Below are 25,809 nucleotides of genomic sequence, written 5' to 3'. Positions count from 1 at the left end.
TCTAGTAGCGGAATCCAGTACGCGCGTTTCATCCTATATGGGACTCGTCAACTGGATGTACCTGCATCTGAGTTGATGATCACTCTGATACTCGAACCCAGTACCGTTCGTTCCAAACGTCATCGCGTTATCCACTTAGCTACTGAGTCCTGATAGCCACTTGCTTGTGAAACGGGGTGAAGTTTAAATTCACTTGGTATTGTTTGTTTGAATCTTCCCATTGATGTTTAGGGTGCAATTGACCAGTGTCTTACTGGTATATGTGCATACTGTGCGTATTGCCTTAATTTACAAGCGTTATAAGCAAAGATGGATGGTGGCTAGCAGTGGAATCCAGAACGCGCGTTTTTTTTAAGCGAACGGTACTGGGTTCGAGTCTCAGAGTGAACATCAACTCTGAGATGCAAGTAAATTCAGCTGACGAGTCCCAAATAGGATAAATGCGCGTCCTGGATTCCATTGAGAGCCACTATCCATCTTTGCTTATAATGCTTGTAAATTAAGGCAATATCGAGGCAATACGCACAGTATGCACATATGCCAATAAGAGACTGATCAATTTCAGTCCTAAAAATCAATGGGAAGATTCAAGTAAAACAATGCCAAGTGAATTAATTAATCCATACGTTTTAATAAATATCAGATTACAAAAGTTTTGTCTGTTGACAGAATACGTTTTTATGTTTTAAATGAATCTCTGAACTTAAGATATACATTTTATGAGTGATAATAGACTGAATATTATAGTTTATTACCAATGTGTTGTTCGGTTCCCATTCTTAAGAAATGCCAAATATTTTTTGATTAATCATGAGCCGACCTCTGATTAGCTTACTGTATCAGCTCTTCCTCCTGCAAGAAATACGTTTGACTGTACTAATTAAACAAGGTGATGCATCAATTAGTGTAGGGTTAGATTCGTCGCCAAATATATGCAAATCTTAACAAATATTTCAATAAACGGTCCATAATTGCAAATTAGATACGATATTCTATATAAGAAGTATAATTTAACACACCTGCGATACGTTATAGTTTCTTATTTGACCTTATCATGAGCCTACATGACAGTTACGGACTAACATAAGTGTGATACTATGTTCAAATCTCTTGGAAAAACTAATTTCACCAGTACATTATAAAGAAATACTATATGAGATATTGGACAAATACTAAACAGGATAAACTCAAGAAGATCCAGACATAACTTCGACTGATAACTCATATATAAGTCAGAAAGCGATACAATGAAATTTCCAGTAGTGAAATTAGTTTCACTGTAAACAATATGATGTTCAGTAAAGCAAATAAAAATAGATCAAGTACATCACCCTCAACTAAATCAATCATTTATTTGTGATTCTTCTGTTACATATGGAATATTTAGTAGATATATTAAAATTATTTAAAATAATTAACAAACTATAATTATTTTCTAAGGAGATTCATAAATTTTAAAATAACACTGTGACTATAATGCGTTATTTACACCTAAAAATGTTTTGAAAATAGAAAGATGTAATTTGAATAATCCGATTCCTATTTATCCGTTGATATTTAGTGAACAAGATCACCAGTGGGGACAATCGAATGTGTTTAACACAAAATTACAGAACTTGTTAATAAAATCTAACAATCATAAAGTAAATGCTTAATTTGCAAAATGTCCATCAATTGTCTCGAAATGACTCAGACTTCATTGTTCTTGCATTCTCATACAAATTGCATTCTATTTCCATTCTTTACTGTTCGATCCTCTTGTTTCTCTGCTGCCAGACCTTCTGTTCACGACTAATATCATCTACTACTTATGTCAATATAAGTAGCACACACCACAGATACAATTCATACGGTTTCACTTAAGTTTCTAATATCCGACTTTGTTAGAAAGCAGTATGTATTGTGTATATAATTCAAGAGTTATTTATCTAATAACTTATAAAGTGCTTCATCAAACTTCTTCAATTTATTGTTTTCTAATTAAAGATTCATTTCTTAGTTTTCATATACTAATACTTAAAAACTTGAGTGATGTAACGAATTTTTCCTGTGAGTCGTTATGGAGATTACAATGAGATACGACTGATTTGTTGTATTCTAAATAAGTTGTTTTTGTTTTTTGTTTTGTATTGGAAACTAATTAATATTATCAGAAAGAATTAAACGAATCAGGCACATCTAGGATTGGGACAAACATTGAAACGTGATATATTTAAGTATTAGTATTAATTTAAGTAAAACTATGTGTTAACTAATGGCAGTTATGTTTTTTTTATTACTACAAAAATCGTCCAACCAAAAAAGCAGTCGGTTTTTGATTGATTACTTTTACTAGTTGACGTCTATCAGCTTCAGAACGAAGACCTGTAGTAAAACACAGTGTGTTATCGACAGATGTTAAGAATCTTATAATGGTTCCTGGAAAACTGTAAAGTTCGATGATAGGATGTGTTTTTGATATGAAAACACTAGGAAAATCTGTCGATTGTCGAAAGTTGTTCTATCCCAAGCTACTGACAACGAAAAATGTGATATTAACGTCAAAATATGTAAGGTTTGAACCACGTTTATAGTAGGACATAAAGGAGTATGATATTCCAATGATATTCTTTAGTATCATCACTGATGATTATTATCTGCCTTGTACACCAGTAAGCTGTCGTTAAAATCCTAAACATTGAAACCAGACTAAGTCTATGTTTAAGTCTACATTTTCTTTGCCTATTAATAGACAATCAAATGGATTTAACCCATTGTCCATTTTTGTCGGTCTCTATAAAGCAACATTTTCAGCTGTCATGCAAATGACAAAGGAAGATTCACTAGATATAACTTCAATGATTTAAATAAAAAAGACAAGGAAAAGGAAATTTTACAAATGGAACAAGCTTTCATGTAAATTGTTACGTCAAACTGTTGGAAATAATGTAAACAAACTACATGCTACTTATTTGCATCATGTTAATTACGTGTTCTAATTCAGAGAAAGAATAAATCCCACTTAAAACGATTAAGTGTGAGTAAAGTCTTCATAAGTGAAAGAAAGTTCTTAATAAATATCTATCCTGCAGATTAAAGTACTCAAAAGAATGTAGAAACTGTTATTTCACAGATATATCTACTGAGAAGTATATTCATTTATTTAATATCGATAAATATTTTTAAATAAAACTTTCAGCTTTTAGCAGCTATGAGATCAATTTTATCATCTCTATGGATTGCTGAATGTGGTACCATAAAATTCAGAAAAGGGTCCATTGACGTTGATGCTGAGCTTATTTTAATAGCGAATTCATCATCATTTGTTACAACACTTGAACCTACATCAACTGTGTTAAATGATACTAATATAATCAAAGGAATAAATGAGTATGTTTCAACTGTGGATCAAAATAATACATTTGGAATTTACATTGATCCAAATTCAAGTATCTCATTATCATGTAAGTCATTGGAAAAATTTCCAAAAGGTAATATATATATATATAAGTCTATATTTTTTCAATCGCATTCGAGTTGGCTGCACCCATTTACCTAGATCTGCTATTTTAGATCCTCATAATTTGAAATAATACACTGTATTTTATCTATACTGTGAGGTAAATTATATACGATATTTTAAAATATCATATAACCCTACAAAGGCGATACCTGTTAAAATGAATACATTATAAATAATTAAAGAATAATAATATCCGAGGGGAAATTAGCTTGTTGAATATATCAGCAACTTCTTGAAATTTTGGGAATTTTTGATAATGAGGCTACACTGACCACATGTTGAATTTCTTACCAATTTTTCTGTCAAGTAAATATTCTGTATAATAAAGTAATGATTTACAGTTGATTATCCTTTTTACATTGTTCTGTCTTACTGCGCTTTACTTTTCTTAGTTTAGTCCTAAAAGGAATAGAAAATATTTAATATTTTTATATTTCGAGAATGTAAACTAAATTTCTAACACTACAGCAAAAAAAACCCATCAATCAATAAATTAACAAGATCTTACGTTGCTTGCTCTTAGTATATAAACTTTAGAAAGAAGGCGGATTTTATCTCTACCTAAGTTTATGTCAAGGTCTTTGTAAATACTAGTAGATACTTCAAGAACGATCACTATATAGGTCTAGTCATTTGGTCGTATTATCTACAGTTATTGTCAGAACATCATTTCAGCATGAAGTGATAACGGAAGCACAAATGTGTTAAATGCATAAATAAATTATTTTTGATAGGTGGATGAACTCACTTGTTGTTAACAAAATTAACGGTATATTTGCTTTTTATAAATAATTTCTGAATTCGCGATAACTGATTAACAAATCCTGGAAACATTAGCTGAAGTTGTTAGATATCAATTTAGTCGTTTATTCATCCAGAAAATATTATTTGTGCATAATAATTATTTGTTCTCCTTACACTACATTTTTTGTCGAGGTCATTGTTTGACATCTAGTTATGTTTAAATTAGGTTACTCTTCATAAAATCTACTTATTGATAGACTAAATGGATTAAAATTATTTGAAATAAAGGTCCGTGATTATTCGCACATGTACACTATGGCGAATGCTACAATGGATTGCAAATATTTTCTCATTTACTGCAAAAATGGGAGTTACTGAATAAAAATATGTGAGCTATTCCAAAAGACGAGAGTATGATTTTGTCTGAAACATTAGAATGCAAATCAAATGATACTTAAAATAAGAAGTTATTTAATCGATAAGATTGTGTTATGATACATTATTTCTGAAGCTATATATGAGCTATTTTGTAACAATAAGTATGTTCCCCTGGTTTAGCGATCTCATGAAGGATTGATAATATACAAATGAAACTAAGAAAAGTTTTGTACAGACAAATGTGAGAAATATGGTTAAACTTCTTTATTCATTTCATTTCACAAACAAAATGAATTGTTGGTAAATTTTAAGAAAGCACCTCAATCAAATGAAATTCCTATTTACTGGTGACAGTTAGCAAACATTTAGATGAGCCATTTAAATAGATTGCATAAGACCGTATTCTTGACTGAAATTTAGTCTTCATCCCTGGTAAACCAAGATATCTGAATTTTCTGTCATTAAGCTAATTTGAAAGAATTTGTGCAAAGCAACTGTTTAGATCAGATCGATCAATCCAAGTGGTGATAGGTTACTCTATTGAGTTTGTATTGACATTATCTCAGTTACCCTCCCTGTAATCTACTGATCTAGATACAGTACATATTGCAAAGTTGAATGAATAATCGTTAAGTAGCCATACCAACTAAATAAGTCAAAGGATTAATCGAAAAAATGTTGACTCTGGGAGTTATTTTAGCACGCTTAGAGCATAACCTGTCAGGAGTACATCCAGACTATTTCAACTGAGATAATAATCACTTAAACTTCGCAAACTCTGCTTATCCATCTGAGTGAATGACACGTGGAATTGTAGTAAGTATTTTGAAAATTTACAATTCCAAATGAGAAAAACATAACTCAGGAATAATAAACATAATAAATAAATTTTTTTTTATATCCATATGAGTAGAAAAGTTGTAATTCCTACATTTCGTGACTTAATGTAAGCCACTTGTTCAGAGCAAATGAATAACCATATTATGGTTATTTAAACTACTAGGCTGTTCGAACTCATTCAGTCAGAGTTCGGTCAAAGAGAAGTGAAATAAACGTTTGGTGTTAAGAATACTTCAATTTAACAACTAAGGAATGTTATTTAAGTTTTTTATTTACTTACTACTTGACATGATATCATGATAGCTTTCATGTGGGTGTTCTTGTAAGTGATATATGGATATGTACATAATCAGTGGTCTTAAATTAACTAACAGTTAAATATAACATTTGTATACCTTTATCTGATTTATTTCTTATATTGTCCTGTAATTGTTTACATTGTTTAGTGATAACGATAAGTATGGAATCAACAATACCGTATGACGATCAGGTTATATCTGATGTCATATCATCTGAAACATCTTCGTCTTCAGATTTCCCAGTTAGTGTGTATTCAACAAGTACAGGTTAGTCATTGTTCATTTAAAATAAATTAATTATTCATAGTAAGCAGTTTATCAGATTAAAGGTTTGATGATTCATGAAATTGAGATCATTACATAGTAAAAATCAGTACCTGGCTTCTGAAATAAAAAATATCAAACTCAAAGGATGCAAATAAGTTGTCATTCTAATTCTAGGATACAAATCCTTTTTGTTGAAGGCTAGATTACTCGGCTCTTAGATGAAGAAAAGCAATGCAGATTGCATGATGAAAGAATTTATACGTTAAATTACACAACAATAACTAATCAATAAATTTCAACATGTTACTATTACTTCTTCTATACTACTGAATTCAATAGTCAATCATTTAATTCAATTTTGCGATGTCATTTGGATAAATTGTGATAACTTATTATTCTTGTTTATTGTCAATAACAATTTAAATAAAACATAATACTTCTGAATAATACTTTTCACTGCAACTGGATATTTTAAAAGACAATCGATTTTTACCAAAAGAAAACCTAAATCAAACAGATATCCTGTACTTTTGTTCTATTATTAACTTTCTATGAAGCATAATCAGCTTATCAAACATGAGTTTCTCGTGATTTCATGACTATTTCTAACACTTATTATCATGAAAATCAATAAATTCTAAGTTACTATAAGGCTCATTCAACCGGTGAAAAACTAAGTTCTGTGTGAAAGGTTTCGAATTGTGTCCATATTATTATTATTATTATTACTCTTATCATTATCCTTATCTCCTTTTACCCCATTTCCAGTCTAGTTGACCTTTTATTTTCATATATAAATGCTCTTAACAAGTATATGTGTGATCAGATTGTTCGAAATGTATTGCGCTAATACATCACATAGTTCTGATAATCTTCGTGCTCTAATTACATTATTGAAATATATATATATATATATATATATATATATATTGTTGGATGGTGTACTAAATAGTTATTATATTTATTCATAGTTCATCTAAGAACAAAAATAACTTTCCAATATGAAAGAATAATTTACATAGACTGAGCAATAATACACTCATGTAATTAAAGCACAATACCATATGAAATAATTAGAACAAATCCCTAAAATTTCATAAATCATAGCACTAATTGAGTTATTATTGATAACTAAGTGCCAACAAAGTTTAAACTATGACTCGTTGAAAAAGACTAGATTTATATAGAGAAGTAAATCATTACAACATAAAGAAAGTAATTAGTCTGAACGTATTCAGATCTGAAATAACATCAAATACAACTTACTTACTTACTCACGTCTGTTACCCCTCGTAGAGGAGCATAGACCGCCTATCAGTACTCCCTATCTAAACTTGTCCTATGCAATCCTTTCCAGCTCTTTTCAATTGTTATTCATTCTTTTCATATCTGTTTCTATTTCCCGACGTAATGTGATATTTGGCCTTCCTATTTTCCGCTTCAGTTTCATGATTCCAACATCAAATATATATTTAAAAATATTAACTATGATAACAATAAAAAATAAATACGCTTAAGAACACAGACGTAAACTTATCAGAAAGTAAAGAAAGAATAAGCGAGAAGTTAAAATAAAGAAGATAACAACAAAAAACATGTAGACAATGAGGGAAATAGCAAAAAAAACTTTAAAACGTAATGAAATTCATTCAAAGTGAAGTACTGGACACAATGAATAGCATATTAAATATCGATTTTAAAAAAATGAAAGAATAAAAATCTACAAAATTCAAAAACGTTAAAATTAACTCATTAACAGAATGTTCCTTAACCTCAAAAAAAGGAAGAACAAAAACGGAGGGAGAATAAGAAAACTGTTCGGAAAAATAAGGAAGAAAACAAAACAAAACGGAACAGTGAAAAACGAATTGATGAAGCAATCGAGAAGGAAAAACACTGAAAGAAGTAGTGCAAAAACGAAATAAGCGAGATGAAATTTAAAGTCGAAAATCTTTAATAAAACAAGTAGAATGATTATCGAAACCAAGATAGATACTGATACCACCACAACGATAACAATCTTCACAACATCCACTATTTCCACACTTAAGTTCGTCACCTGGCCAACAGCATCATCGTTAATGACGTCAACACAACCAGTAGTGTGGCTACCACCAGCACTGGAAAATCTACACCCACAATGTCAACACATATCAGCACGACCAACATTGCTTTTACCAGTGCAGTCACATTGACTACACCGTTCATTGGATCCACAATACCAAAGGAGATAATCTTCATCGCTGATCAACATATTCCAAGTATGCTGTAACTTGTCATTCCATCTGTTTTTGTATTTACGTCCACGTCTACAATGCACATTTTTTATTCTACTGACGTGGTTCATAGTTCCGTTCTTGGGATTTCTCATACGTATTTATTTGCTGACTCCGATATTTTCTCGCCGCTTTGTTTTGATGTCTCATCAGTTGATGATTCCTCATTTTCGAGCTCTGTCTTCTCCTATCTTATTCTTAGAGAGTTTCTAGTATAATTTTTATACCTACTATTAACATTGCTAGACCTTTTATTAATCATTTCATTTTGTTTATTTTTCAGGCGATGTTTCTCCATATGATTCAGGTATGTTTAATATTTTTGCTAGTTTGGTTCTTAGTCTAAATCTCCTTTATATTTTCACAGAATATCTTTTTACTTCACTTTGATCATTTCTACTATTCTCGATAATTTTTTTGAGTTTACTAATTAATCTCATACTGAATATAGCGCCTAAATTTTGCAACTAATATATCATTTTGCTTTATTAAGGTAACCTACATTCTTTTAGCGAAAAACCAGCACTTGTGAATATCAAATCAGTATTATTTTCATGTGTTAAGTTGACCTGGTTGTTGTTTCTTTGTCATCTTAACGGCAAATGACAAGTTTGCAAAAGATGCTTGATTATAGTACTTCTTATTGTTGATGTATAAATGGAGTAATTTATGCCAAAAGCAGCTTCTATCGCGCAAGAAACTTTCTGGAGTTATTAAGTCTGCAGTTCGTCAAGTACTTTGTGAAACACTTTTTCTCCTCATACCTCAGAACCTCCATATTCAGTATGAAGTCAGCAACTGAAAATTTATATTAATGATTAGTTATTATATTTTAGTAATAATCAGGCAATTAAAGGAAAAGTTCCTCAGAATAATTACTCAAATGTTGGAGCCAACCTCAATTCTATCGCGTGAGATCGCACGTTTTACTCTATCAAATTAAGTGAAACATTCACCATATGTTTACTATAAGTGAAGATTTATTCATTCAGGCCAGAAAAAAGTTTTACTGAGAAACTAATGATGAAGAAATGGCAGTCAGACATCATGAGATGTTAAAATATGGTCTGTGGAAGGGAGAAATATATATGGAGTATAAATGACGCTCTTCGTAGCTTTCATAATACTTTTAACGTACTTTTATAGAAATTGTGTATACTTTCTACTTATTCATCTAATTTAAACTTCGTTATTAAAAGAGGAGTATGGTAAAATGTTAAACCATAAAACAATAAAATACTTTTAAAATTAAGGTGGATGAAAACTTATAATCGATTAATTGTTCAATGGACATTAGGTCATAGAGTAGCATAATATATTTCATACCTAAGTTCAATACACTCTTAGTCTAAGTTTCATTGAGTTTCAGTCATCAGATGAACTCACTGAGAGTAATCAAAAACAGGTAATACAAATTTAGGTTTGTCTACCAGCAAGTGATTCTCCATTACGCAATAGTTTTGAAAATTTTATGTGGTTTGCTTCAGGTGTTACCATTAACATAATTATTTGTTTAATTTTATTGATGTCGGGAATCGAATTCTTTCAATATATCTGATTGTACCAATATCATATCGCAAATTGTGCCACGACACATTTGCTGCAAGGTTTTGGTTGATGATGATTGACTGACAAGGTGATCTAATCTAGTTTATTACACCATCATTTAATAATGAAGAGACACATTAATGTGATGACAAACTGGCTGGTGAAATATGTTTAATTTAGGTCGTATACAGAAATATGTTGAATGCAAAGGCGAATCTACAGAAGCGATTAGAAAATTGGAAATCATTAGAAACAGACCTGATGTGAGCAGTAGATTATGTGAAGTGACCTGATTGAGGCATTCAGTGATTTGACCTTCTATTCACTCCAAATTGTTTACTCCTGAATTCACGTTTTCATCATTTGTGTGCTTATCTAAATTCAAGTTCCTCTCTCCAATGTTTTGTGTTTGTGTTTCTGCTTGTCTATCTGCATTGCATGTAACCAAACTCCATGTGTTCTTTTAATGAAAATTTTCTTCGTTATCTACTTAAATGTTTTATAGAAGGCAACCTCACGAAAACAGTAGTAATCGGTAAGTCAAAATATGATATAGCAGTTTGTTTTGTCACACCAATTTATTTTCCTGATTGATTGTTTTGATTCTGCTTTCCATTTCATTCATCAATATGTGGTTACATTGCATTACATAAACGGTTGGGTGAATTGTTCCTCTTGGAAATTCAGTGTAGCGAAGAGATGTCACATATAGTACGCTCATATATTGAAATTATTTGTCAATCAGTATTTATTGTTGAGTTTCTCAGAGTCGTCTGGTCGCGTTGGCCACTATCTATGTTAAACCGGAATGATTCATAATCTTTCCAAGTGGAACAATTTAATTGTATTCGTATAAAAGCTAACAAGTACTGAAATTTACTGTAACTGTGGAAGTCACGTTACATTTGTTTGCTGAGCGTCACTTCACTCACAATATTGTTACACTTATTAACCAATGTGTGTGGGTAGACATTACTACTTGGTGTAGAATTCTTTATTTTCATAACAAACCAAGAGCATATCGCATTCAGTGTGCATGGATGTGGGAAATCAAACAACCATTTACTTCATAGTGTCCATCACTTTGATAGATCATAATCGAATACACTTGGATTTGTGGTGTGGAGTTGAAGAGAGGTCGTTCAGTTTTGTTTTGTTGTGCAACAGTAAGTCAACTCAATATTCTCCTTTCACTGAGAAGTCGGATTTAAATCAACGAACTTTGACTTGTTGGAAACTATTTAATTTCTTTTGTAGCAGTCTCATCAATGCTGACTAGATCGAACAAGTCTTTGGAGTGGAATGACAGTTTATTGGATCCTAGTTCCGATTTATATCGAAATTATTCAGCTGAAATTTGTAATTTGGTAAGTTTGTTACCGAGTTCTCAATTGAATTTACATAAAAATGAGGAGAACTGATTAAATGTATAGACAACCTGTGTCTTTTGATAAAGGGTTGAAGTTTGACATTTGAAGACGGTTTTTGGAAATATATGTAGCTATTTAATAGCTATTTATAGAAGACAGAGTACTATTTAACTGTTTTCTCTAACTGTGACGAATAGTACCTGTAGAAATTCAAGATGTTGTTTGGGTAGATTCCATGATCATTGTTTTATGCAATTATGAATTTAACTCGTCGTGGTTAATGGTGTCCGTTCTTCACCATTTACCATGTAGATCATATCTCGTTTTACTCTACACAAACTGATGCAGTCTCAAAACACTCTATGGTCTCCAATCACTATGTTGTTGCAATCAAATAAAGGCGAATGTGTTTGTTTCGTTTGATTATGCATAGCATAATTACCAGAAGTGGTCAACATGCACGGGCACGATCCTGTAATGGATCAGTCGTTTTGATATTGTAAGTAGTGACAACTGAGGTTACCCAGTCGATAAATATATTTGCTAATCCACGAGTTTGGAAAACCAATTTGTTCTCCTTCCACGTGAATGTAAAACTTCGGTGCTATAAAACTCCACCAAACTACTTGTTCGACATTCATACAACAATGATTTATGCCGATGAGCTAATTTCATCTAACCTAACATGAATGGCACCATGGGGTAGCCTCACTGAGCTAAGTGGCAGTATAGCACCATCTGCCTGATGTTATACATTGTGATGTCGCATTAACTATCAACTGCGACTAACTCATTTATTCATTCATTACTGACTATTCCATTGAAAAGCCACCGCTCACATTTCTGTGGCTTGAGATGCTGATTGATATCATGTGCTAAGGTTACCAATCGGAATTCTAACTCTAATTTCTTTTCCATTCCGTGTTTACTATTTCCTCCATGACCCAGTGTCCAAGCAATGACCAACCACAGGCATGACCCTCACCGTCCACCTTGTGGCGATGCAAGCCAAGCTCCTATTTTTCCGCTACTCGTAAGTCCTTCTTTGCCTTCAAACTTGAGTCAAAGAGAGAAGTCAACAGACGGCCTCTATCATTCTTATACTTCAGGCATACGTGGAATCATATACAGTCGTGCTGGACCACATCGCACCACTGAGTGAAAAATCACAAGCATACATAGACAAGCCGAAAGTGTTTGTGAATAATGCAAGCCGTAAATAGTAGACTGGCAAAAATCTGGGAGTGGAGAGTTGTCTATCAGTGGTTAACGGGTTAACCAAAAGCTTGTGGTTAACGTATTATATAGACACAGTAATCCAGTTGCTTAGTAATTATATAAGAAAAACATAGTTGATAGCAATAACAATATTCATGATAACAATTCAAAAACCATTTTCCAAATTTCCAACTTTTACAATATTCATCCCGTTATAACACGCACGATTTTCTTCTCACAAAATCTTCAAGCTTTTGGACAGCATATATTCAACTAATATTGAGGGAATAATCAATGTTAATTGCACAGTTGTTGGCTTCTCGCGTGGATCAGTTGTTGGAAATGCAGTATTAGTCATCGACCATAGTAACACAAGTGGGAATTTCTCATCGACTGAAGTGACAAAAGACACTGTTCGAAATGCTGTTGTGGCATACATAGCAGAAATGGTTGCCAATGGGTCGGAGCAAGTGTACTTCGATACATCAAGTGGCTTGACAGTAGAAAGTGAGTGCATGTGATATTTTCGAGCTATATTGAAATTGAATTTTGTGTTTAACGTCGGTTGAATAAACCAGTTTATCCTGCGAGTTGAGCGCCACGTTCTCAATGCATCTTGGAAGTTGATGATAGGGAATCCGACACCGGAAGCGAACGTTGTAGGATTCAACTGATTATTTCTCACGTTAAATATCACCTGCATAACAATTAGCATGCATGTATGATGTGATCATCTATTAGATGCTCTTAATTTTAGTTCATGAAACTGTTTGATCCTATTTCAAATTTGTTGTTCTAGAGAGACAATAGAAATCTGTCTTATCCTCAGTCACTTGTATAGGACCTTTCCATATATGCTGTTTGATATAGAATTCCGTTTACATTTTAAAGAGTCTTACAGTTGGTGAGATCACAACACACGACGAAATGGAATGTTCAGTGTTCGATCAACGAGGAAATGGAATTGTTCACAAGTTTGAAAAACAACTCTATCACTTGCAAACCATCTGCAGCGAAAGTGTCTCGACTTCATTTACTGTCAAATACCTAGTCGCCTGCTATGGCTAGCAGCTAATCATAATCAGGATTAATTGTCATGTATACTCAGCTTTTTGTGACGTGAATAGATACACGTTTCTCATTGTATTTTCAGCTGTAATCCATGTGGCAACCACTGAGGTGATCACTGAATCTCAGAATACCGAAGATAACAAGACTACGGGTAAGTAAGTGGTTTGCAATTTTTTCACTGAGTCGATAATATACGCGAGAACTTATGTCTTAAGATTGCAAATTGTACGAGTAAAATACTCTGAATATTCACTTTTGTGAGTTGATTCTTCGACCAGTAATTTTGACTGAAGTATTATTGAGATAATCTTCCTCAGATAAAAGAATATGGAGTGACAGTAAATTAGTTGGAAAAATCCAAAATATTATATATCAGTATTCGCGACAACGCAAAAATGTTTGAAGTATGTGTAAGGTCCCCATATGACATAAAATTAAAGATGTCACGAGTAATCAGGGTGTCGGAATGTAAGGCAGTACATTTAAAAAGTAGATAAGAACGATTGATAAATCGAATAGTTATATTAAGAACGAATTAAGTTGATGTGTATGTATGAAAACACATAGTGAAAGCAGCGAGTTATGCTTCACGTGGAAGAAATTAACAAACGCTAAATTACTTCAAGTAGATAAACGACATTTCGGGCAGTAATGGAAATTCATCCATAATCAAGTTCGCGTTCCTCATTATCTGCTTTTATGTCGAAAGTACAAGGAGATTGCTTCAAATGTAAAATCAGAAATAGTGAGGATCAACAACCAAAGAATAAAAACAAATGGTAAATAGTAGAACAATCACTGAATTGACGAAACATCAATTGAAAATGAAAATGTGACCGTGTGATTTACATGTAAGGAAGAAACTGTAGATAGAAACATCGAGAGAAAATGAAGTTCGATAAATCGCTGAACTATTTTGAAAACATTAACAATTCTGAAGGTGAATAAAATTGTACTGAATTCAAAGACACAAAAATTTGGGAAAACATAGAAAGAAGAAAATAGAAACATGAAAGAAACGAACTGACAAATCAGAGAAAAATTAAAACAAGAAAAAGAGCGAAACTAGAGCAAAATAAAAAAGATAAAAATAAACAAATCACAAAACACAACAAAGTAAGTATTCGTGAAAATGTGGTCACAAAGAATTAATGTATGAACGTAGGGAGGACTGATTAAAAGATCGAGTAATTCATGGATTGATTGACGTAATGATTGATTGATGGATGGATTGATTGATTGATTAATTGATTATTGGTGTTGGATTTCGTCCATTGTAGGTGAGACCACTACTGGCACGAACGAAGTGACGACGGAGACCGAGATTACGGAGACCGACACTACGGCAACTGAGGTTATGTTGACGGAGAGTACAACAGGTGAGTGTGTTAGTTGATTGTGTGTATGCAATGTACGCAGTGTTGTTTGTGTGAGATGTGTTTGAGTTAGTTGTGCACAGAACTGATACTACTGGTGATTTGGTGGATTGCATGTAGTGCACTCGATTGGATGGATGTGAACTAATTTGTGTTCGTGTGTGTGTGTGTGTGTGGTGAGTTAGTGTGGGATTGTCTGATTTATTGATTGGTTGATTGATTGACTGATTGAGTCAGTGAGTGCGTGATTGAGTGAGTGAGTGAGTGTGTTTGGTTAGGAGAGTGTGAGATAGTGTTTGAGTGTGTGTGTGTGTGTCTGTGAATGATAATGTGTGTTGTGTTGACTTAGTAGTTGGACAAGTGGATTGAATTGTTGATGGAGAGAATGCATGGGAGACTGATTGGATGAATGTTTTGATGAGTGGTTGTGCGAGTGTTTGTACGAGTGTTTGTAGGAGTGGTTGGACGAATGTTTGGATTGTTGAAGGTTTAATCTATTTGACAGATTGATCGATGGATTGATTGATTTGTTGATTTGTTGATTTTTGAATGATCGACTGATTGATTGAAGGACTGATGTGATGATTGATTGATTGATTGATGTGATTGATTGATTGATTGATTGATTGATTGATTGATTGATTGATTAATTATTGGTGTTGGATTTCGTCCATTGTAGCTGAGACCACTACTGGCACGAACGAAGTGACGACGGAGACCGAGATTACGGAGACCGACACTACGGCAACTGAGGTTATGTTGACGGAGAGTACAACAGGTGAGTGTGTTAGTTGATTGTGTGTATGCAATGTACGCAGTGTTGTTTGTGTGAGATGTGTTTGAGTTAGTTGTGCACAGAACTGATACTACTGGTGATTTGGTGGATTGCATGTAGTGCACTCGATTGGATGGATGTGAACTAATTTGTGTTCGTGTGTGTGTGTGTGTGTGAGTGAGTTAGTGTGGATTGTCTGATTTATTGATTGGTTGATTGATTGACTGATTGAGTCAGTGAGTGCGTGATTGAGTGAGTGAGTGAGTGTGTTTGGGAAGGAGAGTGTGAGATAGTGTTTGAGTGTGTGTGTGTGTCTGTGAATGATAATGTGTGTTGTGTTGACTTAGTAGTTGGACAAGTGGATTGAATTGTTGATGGAGAGAATGCATGGGAGACTGATTGGATGAATGTTTTGATGAGTGGTTGTGCGAGTGTTTGTACGAGTGTTTGTAGGAGTGGTTGGACGAATGTTTGGATTGTTGAAGGTTTAATCTATTTGACAGATTGATCGATGGATTGATTGATTTGTTGATTTGTTGATTTTTGAATGATCGACTGATTGATTGAAGGACTGATGTGATGATTGATTGATTGATTGATTGATTGATTGATTGATTGATTGATTGATTAATTATTGGTGTTGGATTTCGTCCATTGTAGCTGAGACCACTACTGGCACGAACGAAGTGACGACGGAGACCGAGATTACGGAGACCGACACTACGGCAACTGAGGTTATGTTGACGGAGAGTACAACAGGTGAGTGTGTTAGTTGATTGTGTGTATGCAATGTACGCAGTGTTGTTTGTGTGAGATGTGTTTGAGTTAGTTGTGCACAGAACTGATACTACTGGTGATTTGGTGGATTGCATGTAGTGCACTCGATTGGATGGATGTGAACTAATTTGTGTTCGTGTGTGTGTGTGTGTGTGGGAGTTAGTGTGGATTGTCTGATTTATTGATTGGTTGATTGATTGACTGATTGAGTCAGTGAGTGCGTGATTGAGTGATGAGTGAGTGAGTGTGTTTGGGAAGGAGAGTGTGAGATAGTGTTTGAGTGTGTGTGTGTGTGTCTGTGAATGATAATGTGTGTTGTGTTGACTTAGTAGTTGGACAAGTGGATTGAATTGTTGATGGAGAGAATGCATGGGAGACTGATTGGATGAATGTTTTGATGAGTGGTTGTGCGAGTGTTTGTACGAGTGTTTGTAGGAGTGGTTGGACGAATGTTTGGATTGTTGAAGGTTTAATCTATTTGACAGATTGATCGATGGATTGATTGATTTGTTGATTTGTTGATTTTTGAATGATCGACTGATTGATTGAAGGACTGATGTGATGATTGATTGATTGATTGATGGATATTTGTGATTGATTGATTGATTGATTAATTATTGGTGTTGGATTTCGTCCATTGTAGCTGAGACCACTACTGGCACGAACGAAGTGACGACGGAGACCGAGATTACGGAGACCGACACTACGGCAACTGAGGTTATGTTGACGGAGAGTACAACAGGTGAGTGTGTTAGTTGATTGTGTGTATGCAATGTACGCAGTGTTGTTTGTGTGAGATGTGTTTGAGTTAGTTGTGCACAGAACTGATACTACTGGTGATTTGGTGGATTGCATGTAGTGCACTCGATTGGATGGATGTGAACTAATTTGTGTTCGTGTGTGTGTGTGTGTGTGTGAGTTAGTGTGGATTGTCTGATTTATTGATTGGTTGATTGATTGACTGATTGAGTCAGTGAGTGCGTGAGTGAGTGAGTGAGTGAGTGTGTTTGGTTAGGAGAGTGTGAGATAGTGTTTGAGTGTGTGTGTGTGTGTGTCTGTGAATGATAATGTGTGTTGTGTTGATTAAGTAATTGGACAAGTGGATTGAATTGTTTTGATGGAGAGAATGCATGGGAGACTGATTGGATGAATGTTTTGATGAGTGGTTGTGCGAGTGTTTGTACGAGTGTTTGTAGGAGTGGTTGGACGAATGTTTGGATTGTTGAAGGTTTAATCTATTTGACAGATTGATCGATGGATTGATTGATTTGTTGATTTGTTGATTTTTGAATGATCGACTGATTGATTGAAGGACTGATGTGATGATTGATTGATTGATTGATGGATATTTGATTGATTGATTGATTGATTAATTATTGGTGTTGGATTTCGTCCATTGTAGCTGAGACCACTACTGGCACGAACGAAGTGACGACGGAGACCGAGATTACAGAGACCGACACTACGGCAACTGAGGTTATGTTGACGGAGAGTACAACAGGTGAGTGTGTTAGTTGATTGTGTGTATGCAATGTACGCAGTGTTGTTTGTGTGAGATGTGTTTGAGTTAGTTGTGCACAGAACTGATACTACTGGTGATTTGGTGGATTGCATGTAGTGCACTCGATTGGATGGATGTGAACTAATTTGTGTTCGTGTGTATGTGTGTGTGTGTGAGTTAGTGTGGGATTGTCTGATTTATTGATTGGTTGATTGATTGACTGATTGAGTCAGTGAGTGCGTGATTGAGTGAGTGAGTGAGTGTGTTTGGTTAGGAGAGTGTGAGATAGTGTTTGAGTGTGTGTGTGTGTGTCTGTGAATGATAATGTGTGTTGTGTTGATTAAGTAATTGGACAAGTGGATTGAATTGTTGATGGAGAGAATGCATGGGAGACTGATTGGATGAATGTTTTGATGAGTGGTTGTGCGAGTGTTTGTACGAGTGTTTGTAGGAGTGGTTGGACGAATGTTTGGATTGTTGAAGGTTTAATCTATTTGACAGATTGATCGATGGATTGATTGATTTGTTGATTTGTTGATTTTTGAATGATCGACTGATTGATTGAAGGACTGATGTGATGATTGATTGATTGATTGATTGATTGATTGATTGATTGATTGATTGATTGATTGATTAATTATTGGTGTTGGATTTCGTCCATTGTAGCTGAGACCACTACTGGCACGAACGAAGTGACGACGGAGACCGAGATTACAGAGACCGACACTACGGCAACTGAGGTTATGTTGACGGAGAGTACAACAGGTGAGTGTGTTAGTTGATTGTGTGTATGCAATGTACGCAGTGTTGTTTGTGTGAGATGTGTTTGAGTTAGTTGTGCACAGAACTGATACTACTGGTGATTTGGTGGATTGCATGTAGTGCACTCGATTGGATGGATGTGAACTAATTTGTGTTCGTGTGTATGTGTGTGTGTGGTGAGTTAGTGTGGGATTGTCTGATTTATTGATTGGTTGATTGATTGACTGATTGAGTCAGTGAGTGCGTGATTGAGTGAGTGAGTGAGTGTGTTTGGGAAGGAGAGTGTGAGATAGTGTTTGAGTGTGTGTGTGTGTGTGTCTGTGAATGATAATATGTGTTGTGTTGATTAACTAATTGGACAAGTGGATTGAATTGTTTGATGGAGAGAATGCATGGGAGACTGATTGGATGAATGTTTTGATGAGTGGTTGTGCGAGTGTTTGTACGAGTGTTTGTAGGAGTGGTTGGACGAATGTTTGGATTGTTGAAGGTTTAATCTATTTGACAGATTGATCGATGGATTGATTGATTTGTTGATTTGTTGATTTTTGAATGATCGACTGATTGATTGAAGGACTGATGTGATGATTGATTGATTGATTGATTGATGATTGATTGATTATTGATTAATTATTGGTGTTGGATTTCGTCCATTGTAGCTGAGACCACTACTGGCACGAACGAAGTGACGACGGAGACCGAGATTACGGAGACCGACACTACGGCAACTGAGGTTATGTTGACGGAGAGTACAACAGGTGAGTGTGTTAGTTGATTGTGTGTATGCAATGTACGCAGTGTTGTTTGTGTGAGATGTGTTTGAGTTAGTTGTGCACAGAACTGATACTACTGGTGATTTGGTGGATTGCATGTAGTGCACTCGATTGGATGGATGTGAACTAATTTGTGTTCGTGTGTGTGTGTGTGTGTGTGAGTTAGTGTGGGATTGTCTGATTTATTGATTGGTTGATTGATTGACTGATTGAGTCAGTGAGTGCGTGATTGAGTGAGTGAGTGAGTGTGTGTGTGGGAAGGAGAGTGTGAGATAGTGTTTGAGTGTGTGTGTGTGTGTCTGTGAATGATAATGTGTGTTGTGTTGACTTAGTAGTTGGACAAGTGGATTGAATTGTTGATGGAGAGAATGCATGGGAGACTGATTGGATGAATGTTTTGATGAGTGGTTGTGCGAGTGTTTGTACGAGTGTTTGTAGGAGTGGTTGGACGAATGTTTGGATTGTTGAAGGTTTAATCTATTTGACAGATTGATCGATGGATTGATTGATTTGTTGATTTGTTGATTTTTGAATGATCGACTGATTGATTGAAGGACTGATGTGATGATTGATTGATGGATTGATTGATTGATTGATTTGATTGATTGATTGATTGATTAATTATTGGTGTTGGATTTCGTCCATTGTAGCTGAGACCACTACTGGCACGAACGAAGTGACGACGGAGACCGAGATTACGGAGACCGACACTACGGCAACTGAGGTTATGTTGACGGAGAGTACAACAGGTGAGTGTGTTAGTTGATTGTGTGTATGCAATGTACGCAGTGTTGTTTGTGTGAGATGTGTTTGAGTTAGTTGTGCACAGAACTGATACTACTGGTGATTTGGTGGATTGCATGTAGTGCACTCGATTGGATGGATGTGAACTAATTTGTGTTCGTGTGTGTGTGTGTGTGTGGTGAGTTAGTGTGGGATTGTCTGATTTATTGATTGGTTGATTGATTGACTGATTGAGTCAGTGAGTGCGTGAGTGAGTGAGTGAGTGAGTGTGTTTGGGAAGGAGAGTGTGAGATAGTGTTTGAGTGTGTGTGTGTGTGTGTCTGTGAATGATAATGTGTGTTGTGTTGACTTAGTAGTTGGACAAGTGGATTGAATTGTTGATGGAGAGAATGCATGGGAGACTGATTGGATGAATGTTTTGATGAGTGGTTGTGCGAGTGTTTGTACGAGTGTTTGTAGGAGTGGTTGGACGAATGTTTGGATTGTTGAAGGTTTAATCTATTTGACAGATTGATCGATGGATTGATTGATTTGTTGATTTGTTGATTTTTGAATGATCGACTGATTGATTGAAGGACTGATGTGATGATTGATTGATTGATTGATGGATGATTGATTGATTGATTGATTAATTATTGGTGTTGGATTTCGTCCATTGTAGCTGAGACCACTACTGGCACGAACGAAGTGACGACGGAGACCGAGATTACGGAGACCGACACTACGGCAACTGAGGTTATGTTGACGGAGAGTACAACAGGTGAGTGTGTTAGTTGATTGTGTGTATGCAATGTACGCAGTGTTGTTTGTGTGAGATGTGTTTGAGTTAGTTGTGCACAGAACTGATACTACTGGTGATTTGGTGGATTGCATGTAGTGCACTCGATTGGATGGATGTGAACTAATTTGTGTTCGTGTGTGTGTGTGTGAGTGAGTTAATGTCGGATTGTCTTATTTATTGATTGGTTGATTGATTGACTGATTGAGTCAGTGAGTGCGTGATTGAGTGAGTGGTGAGTGAGTGTGTTTGGGAAGGAGAGTGTGAGATAGTGTTTGAGTGTTTGAGTGTGTGTGTGTCTGTGAATGATAATGTGTGTTGTGTTGACTTAGTAGTTGGACAAGTGGATTGAATTGTTGATGGAGAGAATGCATGGGAGACTGATTGGATGAATGTTTTGATGAGTGGTTGTGCGAGTGTTTGTACGAGTGTTTGTAGGAGTGGTTGGACGAATGTTTGGATTGTTGAAGGTTTAATCTATTTGACAGATTGATCGATGGATTGATTGATTGATTTGTTGATTTGTTGATTTGTTTGAATGATCGACTGATTGATTGAAGGACTGATGTGATGATTGATTGATTGATTGATTAATTGATTGATTGATTGATTGATTGATTGATTAATTATTGGTGTTGGATTTCGTCCATTGTAGCTGAGACCACTACTGGCACGAACGAAGTGACGACGGAGACCGAGATTACGGAGACCGACACTACGGCAACTGAGGTTATGTTGACGGAGAGTACAACAGGTGAGTGTGTTAGTTGATTGTGTGTATGCAATGTACGCAGTGTTGTTTGTGTGAGATGTGTTTGAGTTAGTTGTGCACAGAACTGATACTACTGGTGATTTGGTGGATTGCATGTAGTGCACTCGATTGGATGGATGTGAACTAATTTGTGTTCGTGTGTGTGTGTGTGTGTGGTGAGTTAGTGTGGGATTGTCTGATTTATTGATTGGTTGATTGATTGACTGATTGAGTCAGTGAGTGCGTGAGTGAGTGAGTGAGTGAGTGAGTGTGTTTGGGAAGGAGAGTGTGAGATAGTGTTTGAGTGTGTGTGTGTGTGTGTGTGAATGATAATGTGTGTTGTGTTGACTTAGTAGTTGGACAAGTGGATTGAATTGTTGATGGAGAGAATGCATGGGAGACTGATTGGATGAATGTTTTGATGAGTGGTTGTGCGAGTGTTTGTACGAGTGTTTGTAGGAGTGGTTGGACGAATGTTTGGATTGTTGAAGGTTTAATCTATTTGACAGATTGATCGATGGATTGATTGATTTGTTGATTTGTTGATTTTTTGAATGATCGACTGATTGATTGAAGGACTGATGTATGATTGATGGATTGATTGATGATGTGATTGATTGATTGATTGATTAATTATTGGTGTTGGATTTCGTCCATTGTAGCTGAGACCACTACTGGCACGAACGAAGTGACGACGGAGACCGAGATTACGGAGACCGACACTACGGCAACTGAGGTTATGTTGACGGAGAGTACAACAGGTGAGTGTGTTAGTTGATTGTGTGTATGCAATGTACGCAGTGTTGTTTGTGTGAGATGTGTTTGAGTTAGTTGTGCACAGAACTGATACTACTGGTGATTTGGTGGATTGCATGTAGTGCACTCGATTGGATGGATGTGAACTAATTTGTGTTCGTGTGTGTGTGTGTGTGTGGTGAGTTAGTGTGGGATTGTCTGATTTATTGATTGGTTGATTGATTGACTGATTGAGTCAGTGAGTGCGTGATTGAGTGGTGAGTGAGTGAGTGAGTGTGTTTGGGAAGGAGAGTGTGAGATAGTGTTTGAGTGTGTGTGTGTGTGTGTGTGTGAATGATAATGTGTGTTGTGTTGACTTAGTAGTTGGACAAGTGGATTGAATTGTTGATGGAGAGAATGCATGGGAGACTGATTGGATGAATGTTTTGATGAGTGGTTGTGCGAGTGTTTGTACGAGTGTTTGTAGGAGTGGTTGGACGAATGTTTGGATTGTTGAAGGTTTAATCTATTTGACAGATTGATCGATGGATTGATTGATTTGTTGATTTGTTGATTTTTTGAATGATCGACTGATTGATTGAAGGACTGATGTGATGATTGATTGATTGATTGATTGATTGATTGATTGATTGATTAATTATTGGTGTTGGATTTCGTCCATTGTAGCTGAGACCACTACTGGCACGAACGAAGTGACGACGGAGACCGAGATTACGGAGACCGACACTACGGCAACTGAGGTTATGTTGACGGAGAGTACAACAGGTGAGTGTGTTAGTTGATTGTGTGTATGCAATGTACGCAGTGTTGTTTGTGTGAGATGTGTTTGAGTTAGTTGTGCACAGAACTGATACTACTGGTGATTTGGTGGATTGCATGTAGTGCACTCGATTGGATGGATGTGAACTAATTTGTGTTCGTGTGTATGTGTGTGTGTGGGTGAGTTAGTGTGGATTGTCTGATTTATTGATTGGTTGATTGATTGACTGATTGAGTCAGTGAGTGCGTGAGTGAGTGAGTGAGTGAGTGTGTGTTGGGAAGGAGAGTGTGAGATAGTGTTTGAGTGTGTGTGTGTGTGTGTGTGTGAATGATAATGTGTGTTGTGTTGACTTAGTAGTTGGACAAGTGGATTGAATTGTTGATGGAGAGAATGCATGGGAGACTGATTGGATGAATGTTTTGATGAGTGGTTGTGCGAGTGTTTGTACGAGTGTTTGTAGGAGTGGTTGGACGAATGTTTGGATTGTTGAAGGTTTAATCTATTTGACAGATTGATCGATGGATTGATTGATTTGTTGATTTGTTGATTTTTTGAATGATCGACTGATTGATTGAAGGACTGATGTGATGATTGATTGATGATTGATTGATTGATTGATTGATTGATTGATTGATTTGATTAATTATTGGTGTTGGATTTCGTCCATTGTAGCTGAGACCACTACTGGCACGAACGAAGTGACGACGGAGACCGAGATTACGGAGACCGACACTACGGCAACTGAGGTTATGTTGACGGAGAGTACAACAGGTGAGTGTGTTAGTTGATTGTGTGTATGCAATGTACGCAGTGTTGTTTGTGTGAGATGTGTTTGAGTTAGTTGTGCACAGAACTGATACTACTGGTGATTTGGTGGATTGCATGTAGTGCACTCGATTGGATGGATGTGAACTAATTTGTGTTCGTGTGTGTGTGTGTGTGTGGTGAGTTAGTGTGGATTGTCTGATTTATTGATTGGTTGATTGATTGACTGATTGAGTCAGTGAGTGCGTGATGAGTGAGTGAGTGAGTGTGTTTGGGAAGGAGAGTGTGAGATAGTGTTTGAGTGTGTGTGTGTGTGTCTGTGAATGATAATGTGTGTTGTGTTGACTTAGTAGTTGGACAAGTGGATTGAATTGTTGATGGAGAGAATGCATGGGAGACTGATTGGATGAATGTTTTGATGAGTGGTTGTGCGAGTGTTTGTACGAGTGTTTGTAGGAGTGGTTGGACGAATGTTTGGATTGTTGAAGGTTTAATCTATTTGACAGATTGATCGATGGATTGATTGATTTGTTGATTTGTTGATTTTTGAATGATCGACTGATTGATTGAAGGACTGATGTGATTGATTGATTGATTGATTGATTGATTGATTGATTGATTGATTGATTGATTGATTAATTATTGGTGTTGGATTTCGTCCATTGTAGCTGAGACCACTACTGGCACGAACGAAGTGACGACGGAGACCGAGATTACGGAGACCGACACTACGGCAACTGAGGTTATGTTGACGGAGAGTACAACAGGTGAGTGTGTTAGTTGATTGTGTGTATGCAATGTACGCAGTGTTGTTTGTGTGAGATGTGTTTGAGTTAGTTGTGCACAGAACTGATACTACTGGTGATTTGGTGGATTGCATGTAGTGCACTCGATTGGATGGATGTGAACTAATTTGTGTTCGTGTGTGTGTGTGTGTGTGTGAGTTAGTGTGGGATTGTCTGATTTATTGATTGGTTGATTGATTGACTGATTGAGTCAGTGAGTGCGTGATTGAGTGAGTGAGTGAGTGGTGTGTTTGGGAAGGAGAGTGTGAGATAGTGTTTGAGTGTGTGTGTGTGTGTGTGTCTGTGAATGATAATGTGTGTTGTGTTGACTTAGTAGTTGGACAAGTGGATTGAATTGTTGATGGAGAGAATGCATGGGAGACTGATTGGATGAATGTTTTGATGAGTGGTTGTGCGAGTGTTTGTACGAGTGTTTGTAGGAGTGGTTGGACGAATGTTTGGATTGTTGAAGGTTTAATCTATTTGACAGATTGATCGATGGATTGATTGATTTGTTGATTTGTTGATTTTTGAATGATCGACTGATTGATTGAAGGACTGATGTGATGATTGATTGATGATGATTGATGATTGATTGATTGATTGATTGATTGATTGATTAATTATTGGTGTTGGATTTCGTCCATTGTAGCTGAGACCACTACTGGCACGAACGAAGTGACGACGGAGACCGAGATTACGGAGACCGACACTACGGCAACTGAGGTTATGTTGACGGAGAGTACAACAGGTGAGTGTGTTAGTTGATTGTGTGTATGCAATGTACGCAGTGTTGTTTGTGTGAGATGTGTTTGAGTTAGTTGTGCACAGAACTGATACTACTGGTGATTTGGTGGATTGCATGTAGTGCACTCGATTGGATGGATGTGAACTAATTTGTGTTCGTGTGTGTGTGTGTGTGTGGTGAGTTAGTGTGGGATTGTCTGATTTATTGATTGGTTGATTGATTGACTGATTGAGTCAGTGAGTGCG

At 35.8% G+C, this 25,809-nt stretch overlaps 1 protein-coding gene across 1 annotated transcript in view; it reads left to right on the top strand.

Moving 5' to 3' along the window:
• Positions 1-13,672, top strand: part of MS3_00010608 (uncharacterized protein) — a gene marked incomplete at both ends in the record, with an annotated part of 28,083 nt that extends 14,411 nt beyond the window's left edge. Inside the window, 7 exons of the mRNA XM_051218994.1 lie at positions 3,179-3,443; positions 5,911-6,030; positions 8,590-8,613; positions 10,360-10,389; positions 11,112-11,221; positions 12,694-12,949; positions 13,596-13,672. Of these exons, the coding sequence (XP_051069295.1) occupies positions 3,179-3,443; positions 5,911-6,030; positions 8,590-8,613; positions 10,360-10,389; positions 11,112-11,221; positions 12,694-12,949; positions 13,596-13,672 (882 nt within the window). The remainder of the gene's footprint in view (positions 1-3,178; positions 3,444-5,910; positions 6,031-8,589; positions 8,614-10,359; positions 10,390-11,111; positions 11,222-12,693; positions 12,950-13,595) is intronic.
• Positions 13,673-25,809: the final 12,137 nt, after the last annotated feature.

This window comes from Schistosoma haematobium, chromosome 3 (genome assembly GCF_000699445.3).
Source record: "Schistosoma haematobium chromosome 3, whole genome shotgun sequence".
In the NCBI taxonomy this organism is placed as follows: Eukaryota; Metazoa; Platyhelminthes; class Trematoda; order Strigeidida; family Schistosomatidae; genus Schistosoma; species Schistosoma haematobium.
The sequence above is the reverse complement of the archived record's forward strand: the minus strand, read 5'-3'. Positions and strand labels throughout refer to the sequence as shown.